Source organism: Schistocerca gregaria, chromosome 7 (assembly GCF_023897955.1).
Source record: "Schistocerca gregaria isolate iqSchGreg1 chromosome 7, iqSchGreg1.2, whole genome shotgun sequence".
Classification (NCBI taxonomy): domain Eukaryota; kingdom Metazoa; phylum Arthropoda; class Insecta; order Orthoptera; family Acrididae; genus Schistocerca; species Schistocerca gregaria.
Genome location: NC_064926.1, coordinates 168,168,902 through 168,175,766, shown reverse-complemented (window position 1 = coordinate 168,175,766; position 6,865 = coordinate 168,168,902). Strand labels below are relative to the sequence as shown.

The 6,865-nt window shown below is 48.4% G+C and overlaps 1 protein-coding gene across 1 annotated transcript; it reads right to left on the bottom strand.

Annotated features, from left to right (window-relative positions):
- Positions 1 to 512: 512 nt before the first annotated feature.
- Positions 513 to 1,784, bottom strand: LOC126282339 (G-protein coupled receptor dmsr-1-like). The gene has a single exon (XM_049981995.1). It carries the CDS (start codon positions 1,683 to 1,685, stop codon positions 513 to 515), a length of 1,173 nt encoding a protein of 390 aa, XP_049837952.1. The 5' UTR covers positions 1,686 to 1,784.
- Positions 1,785 to 6,865: the final 5,081 nt, after the last annotated feature.

The following is a 6,865-nucleotide window of genomic DNA, read 5'->3' as shown; positions in this document are numbered from 1 at the left end:
CACACCTGTGGGTATAGACTTCCCGTTTTGCGCCCACGCGTCCGCGCTTCAACGCATGACATGCTGCGCAGGGTAAAATAATGAGTTAATCCCTTGCTCTTATGACTTGAACTGCGAGGTACTAACTAAAGGGTTACTACTAGTGTCAGCTACAATTATTATTCTGGAAATGAAGTTAAGTAGTGATGAAATGTTGTTCACTATACTGTTCTCAGTAATCAATAAAAATATCAGCCATTATACACCGTTAGTGCAAAGATAACCGACAACCGCTTGGGAACAGACGCAGTGTGGAGACGTGTTGTTACTTGACTAGAAGGAGGCAGAAGTGGAATAGAGCCTGGACTGTGGACAGGTAACAGAGAGATCTGCTCCGCACGCCGACGTCAGCACTCGACGTCACGCACGACAGGTGCCGTGTGTCGCCCGCCGCCGCCGCCGCCGCTGCGACGAGCGCGGGGCCGGCACGGCGCTGCACAGGCAGCACGGAGCGCCGACAGCTTGCCCGCGCGCTACAGCTGCGTCACCTGCGTCGCGTTGTTGGTGGTGGTGGCGGCGGCGCCGGTGTGTCCGTTGTGCGCCGTCGTCTGCACCGGGATCCACCTGTCGAGCGCGCGCGGCCGGAACAGCTGGCAGAAGGTGACGCGGAACTGGCGGCTCATGCTGCAGTACAGGATGAAGTTGACGGCCGAGTTGAGCAGCGCGAGCGCGTCCATGAGCTCGCCCAGCGGCACGTAGCACTCGGCGAAGAAGCGCTGGCCGAGCAGGCCGCTGAGGAGGCCCAGCACGCCCTGGGGCAGCTCGGTGACCAGGAAGAGCAGCAGCACGGCCAGCAGCATGCGCGTCGTGCGGTCCGTCTGGCGCTCCTTGTCCTGCTGGCGCGACGACGCCGACACCGTCAGCTGGCGCCGCCGGCGCTTCGTCTCCACCAGCGCCGCGACGATGCGCAGGCTGAGCACCGTGAGGGCGGCGCACGGCGTCAGCTTGACGACGACGCCGTACACCCAGAAGTTGACGTCGCTCAGCAGGCCGCCGGCAGCCTGGCTCAGCCGGCTCATCTGCACGAAGTGGAGCGTCGCGTTGCCCTCGGACAGCTCGGCAACCTCGAAGGCGAGGTAGTGCGGCGCGCACAGCAGCGGGCCCAGCACGTACGCCGAGCCGACCACGGCCAGCGTGCACGGCATGCCGATCTGGCCGCGCTGCGGGTGCGCCACCGCCAGGTAGCGCCACACGGCCAGCGTCACCGTCAGCAGGATCGACACCGTGTGGCACACCTGCGCGAAGTTGGAGTGGAACAGCACGAAGACGGCCCACGCGTACGTGTACGTCTGCGCCCGCGGCCGGCGCAGCAGGTACATGTGCAGCGCGTACGGCACGTACTCCACCATCACCAGCAGGTCGGCCACGGCCAGTCCCGTCAAGATGCTGTTGGTAGGCGAGATCATCTCGCGTCTCGTCAGCACGGCGATGTTTAGAGAGTTCGCCACCGAGCCGAAGATGCAGACGAAGAGGCTCAGGTACCCGTGCACTTCCTTGTAGCCTGTTTGGAAGTGTTCCAGACCCGAACCGCAGAACTGCGGCTCCGACGTCGTATTTACATTCTTCACTTCGCCCATCAGGATACCATTCATGCTCGTCCCATTCACGACACTCTCGGAAACCACTAAAACTGTTTCGGCAGCCATCCTCGTGACCTAAACGACTGCCACTTGTTTAAAAACGACGGCTCTTAATAGAACCAAAATGTCAACAAGTAGCGTCTGTTACACGCCTCACAAGTCTATATCCCTCCATTCCTCTATTTTCTGAAAAGAACACAATCGTCAAGGACGTGTCTGTTAGTTCATATTCCCTTCGTGAAAATTCCCAGCAGTAAAGCTTTACAATAACATGAATCTTCTGTCTAAGTTTATATCGGCCTCGACCATTTTCTTCAATTCCCCACAAAGATCTGTGATTAGTCTACGGTCTCCTGAGAGGTGACAACATGATCACCTTCATAATTCACACTCAAACAGTTAAATTTTGCCACTGTAGATTTTCAGAATCATCGCAATAACTTATACATATTTTTATCTAGTCTGACATGGATCACAAATATGCGCTACATTTTGCATGTTACTGGCAAGTTTATTTCTAAATTACGTCACTTTTCTGCTGCGAGATTCCCATAAGATGCAGTTGTAATCTGTGATACACTGACCATTTCTCTGTAGCAGATATCTACGATATAAGTAACCGGCAAAGTAACATATCTCACGATTTATTCTATTTTCAGAACATTCTTCATACGCAATACACAGACTCGTTTCAAAGTGTTGCACGGGTGCGTCACAAAGCGTATTGACCATTTAGCATCGGAAACCCTTCTAACGTTCGTCGCGATACCTTTGTAGGGGAGCAGATGTTACATACAGCGTGATCATGACGCACGACGCCAAATAAGCGTTTTGTGAGTGATAGAAAGCATTGTCGTGAAATTACTGTACTAACACTGTAGAATGGAAGTAATAGTAGGCTAATAGAAGACCAGAAAGCAACGTAACACGCACGGCAGCCGAGCGAAACCGACTGCGTTGGCGCCCGTCTCTCAGACGACCGTCCCGTTGAGGCGCGCGTGCTGTGCTTTGGTCCGCGCGCTCCGACTCTACTGCGCCCCCTGCTGCTGGCGTCGGCGTCGGCTGCCGGCGTCGGACTGCCGACCGGCGCGGCCGCCACGCGACTCGGCCACAGCTGCAGCCGCGCATGCGCGCCGTCGCTGGCGCCGGTGCTCCGTGGGCAGTGCGTGACGACAGCCGGCGGCAGGGCGCCGCCGGCGGATGACGCTCCCGCGTCCCCCACGCGCTCTCTTTACGCACTCTTGTGCACACGTCTCTCTCACACACCATGGCGCTGTCTGCTGTACAGCTGCGTCAGTGGCTAACGCCTCTGCTTACCGGGAAAATGAACAACCATTTTTTCCTTTTCACAATACATCTACGTCTAAGTGATTACTCTGCTATTCACACTAAAGTGCCTGGCAGAGGGTTCACTGAACCACCTCCAAGCTGTCTCTTTACAGTTCCACTCTCGAACGACACGCGGGAAAAACCGGCACTTAAATTTTTCTGTGCAAGCCCTGATCTCTCTTATTTTACAGTGATGATCATTTCTCCCTATGTAGGTGGGTACCAACAGAATGTTTTTGCAATCGGAGGAGAAAAATGGTATGAAACTTCATGGCAAATTAAAACTGTGTGCCTCACCGGACCTTTGCCTTTCGCGGGCAAGTGCTCTACCAACTGAGCTACCCAAGCACGACTCACGCATCCACATCACAGCTTTACTTCTGCCAGTACCTCGCCTCCTACCTTCCAAACTTTATAGAAGCTCTCCTGCCCATCTCGGTCCGGCACACAGTTTTAATCTGCCAGGAAGTTTCATATCAGCGCACACTCCGCTGCAGAGTGAAAATCTCATTCTGGAAACATTCCCCGAGCTGTGGCTAAGCCATGTTTCCGCAATATCCTTTCTTTCAGGAGTGTGGTTCTGCAAGGTTCGTAGGAGAGCTTCTGTGAAGTTTGGTAGGTAGGAGACGGGGTACTGGCAGAGGTAAAGCTGTCAGGACGGGGCGTGAGTCGTGCTTTGGTAGCTCAGTTGGTAGAGCAATTGCCCGCGAAAGGCAAAGATCCCGAGTACGAGTTTCGGTACGGCACACAGTTTTAATCTGCCAGGAAGTTTCATATCAACGCACACTCCGCTGCAGCGTCAAAATCTCATTCCGGAGGAGAAAATTGCTGACTGAAATTCTATGAGAAGATCCCGTCGCAACGAAAAACGCCTTTATTTTAATGATTGCCACTCCACGTATCATGCCCTCTAACACTAATTCCCCTATTTCGCAATAATGCAAAACGAGCTGCCCTTCTTTCTAGTTTTTCGATGTCATCCGTCTGTCCCTCATGATCCTGATCCCACACCGCACTGCAATACTCCGGAATAGGACGGACAAGCGTGGTGTAAGCAGAAGTATTCTGCCAATGAATCTCAGTCTTTGGTTTGCTCTACATACAATATTATCTATGTGATTGTCCCAATTTAGGTTATTTGTAATTGTAATCCCTAAGTATTTATTTCAATTTACAGCCTTCACATTTGTGTGACTTAACGCGTAATCGAAATTTAGCTGATTTCTTTTAGTACTCATGTGAATAACTTCAAAAGTGGCTCTGAGCGCTATGGGACTTAGCTTCTGAGGTCATCTGTCCTCTAGAATTCAGAACTACTTAAACCTAACTAGCCTAAGGACATCACAACCACCCATACCCGAGGCAGGATTCGAACCTGCGACCGTAGCGGTCGCGCGGTTCCAGACTGTAGCGCCTGGAACCGCTTGGCCGCTCAGGCCGGCACGTGAATAACTTCAGAGTTTTCTTTATTCAGGGTCAATTGCCACTATTCGCACCATACAGATATGTTATCTAAATCATAATTTGCAAGTCGTTTTGATCATCTGATGACTTTACAAGTCGGTAAATGACAGCTTCATCTGCAAACAGTCTGAGACGGCTACTCAGATTGTCTCCTATGTCGTTAATACAGATAAGGAACAATAGAGGGACTATAACTATTCCTTGGGGAATGCCGTTATACTCGATGACTTTCCGTCTATTACTACGAACTGTGCCCTTTATGATAGGAAAATCACGAATCCAGTCGCACAACTGAGGCGATAATCCGTAGGCACGCAGTTTGGTTAGAACACGCTTGTGAGGAACGGTGTCGAAAGCCTTCTGGAAATATAAAAATATGAAGTCGATTTGACATCCCCTGTCGGTAGCACTTATTACTTCATGAGTACAAAGAGCTAGTTGCATTTCACAAGAACGGTATTTTCTGAATCCGTGCTATGCGTCAATAAATCGTTTTCTTCGAGGTACTTCATAATGTTCGAATACAGTATATGTTCCAAAACCCTACAGCAGATTGACGTTAGTGATGTAGGCCTGTAATTCCGCGGATTATTCCTAGTTCTATTTTTGGGTATTGGTGTGACTTGAGCAGTTTTGCGGTCTTTAGGTACGGATCTTTCTGTGAGCGAGTGGTTGCCTATAATTGCTAAATATGGAGCTGTTTTGTCAGCATGCTCTGAGAGGAACCTGACTGGGATACAGTGTGAACCGGGGGCCTTGCCTTTATTAAGTGATTTATGCTGCTTTGTTACACCAAGGATATCTACTTCTATGTTTCCCATCTTGGCAGTTGTTCTTGATTAGAATTCTGGAATATTTACGTTTTCTTTTACTTTTTCTCTTACTTGTTATGGTTTCCTTTTTGCTTAAAATTTTCACGACGCGTTTCAAAACTTGCGTTTTTCATGGTCGGCACCATTTACTCGTGATGCTTTCGATAGGTGACGTGCTGCATCTTTCTGCTGCCTTTACATTAATATACAAAAACACACACAAGTTTTAAGACAATCAACTCTGCTTCGTCTCCTCTTCGACAGCGTAGATGAACTGGTGATTTTATAGCAAATACAATAATAATTACGGTATAATGAAGCATCGTAGAAACGCACACCTAGCACCATTTTAAACACCGTACATAACAAATTTGAAAATGTACTTGATTATTCACGGTGTTTCCGTTAGATCGTGCAGAAATGTAACAGCGCATAGAGAATACTGCACTGAACAATTTGAGGTTGGGAACCTGGGTCGGGGAAGCCAGCTTGTGGAGGTATGGAAGTAAACTTGTCTACCGCTTTGTCTAGCGTTACAGGTTTTTAGCCTATTTACAGCTCACACGCATAGAAGCTTATACGTACTGTGCCCTTTTCTTACATGTACATACTTTATTTCCTGCGAGGAAACAAGGAAGACGAGCCTAGTTACTAGGAAGTATTCCTTGTTTTTAGAATGAGATTTTCACTCTGCAGCGGAGGGTGCGCTCTTATGAAACTTCCAGGCAGATTAAAACTGTGTTTATTTCTTGGTTGCTGGATTGGAAAGGAAGACTGCGAGGTCACCAGACCTGAATCCCCTTGATTATTTATTATGGATTTCCACAGGAAATGAATGTGAATGAGAGCCCAGTGGATACAGGGATGGAATTAGTTGGTAGAACTGTAGCTGCCTGTCATGTCATTCGAAACGCACCAATGATATTTGTCAGAATGCTTCAGAATCTTATTCGCCGGTATCATTCACGCACCGAGGCTGATGCCCATCGGTTTGAGCACGTTATGTAGGATACAGTGTAATGCTACATTTGGTATGTCAATTTAGAGTTAACTGTAGCTAATGTAAATAAAAAAGTACATAGCACTGTGACTTTGTTCTTATTATAACCTTAAGCTGGCTTCTCCAACACCAGGTTCCTCACCTTAAGTTGTTCAGTGGAGTACCCTCTACGTCCTGATACATTTTTGCTCGCTCTTACCGAAACACTCTTAAGGTAAAGGGCACACGTTTCGACACTGTAGCAGGTTGTGACGTCTATAGCCCTGATTGGTTATGGAAACACTACAAATTGTGGTATTCATTCCTGAATTTTTTCTGCACTTGGAGGCAACTTACAGTTAAATTGTTACAACATACTAATGCCACTATTTAAGATAAACTTTAGGGTGGCATAAACAGTGTTCGCAGTTTGGTCCTAACAAAAATCCTCAAAAAGGCAATTAGATTAAATGAATTTTTCCATTACCATTGACGTTACCAAACACTTTCCATTACCATTTACGTTACCAAACATTTTCAAGATTATAAATGACCTGAAGGCCATGAATAAACAATATCTTCAAGTTGTTTGCAGACTTCTAAACTTGTGTCGCATATGAATTTGTATGTCTGGTTAGATGTGGAGCATTGATAACAAACCA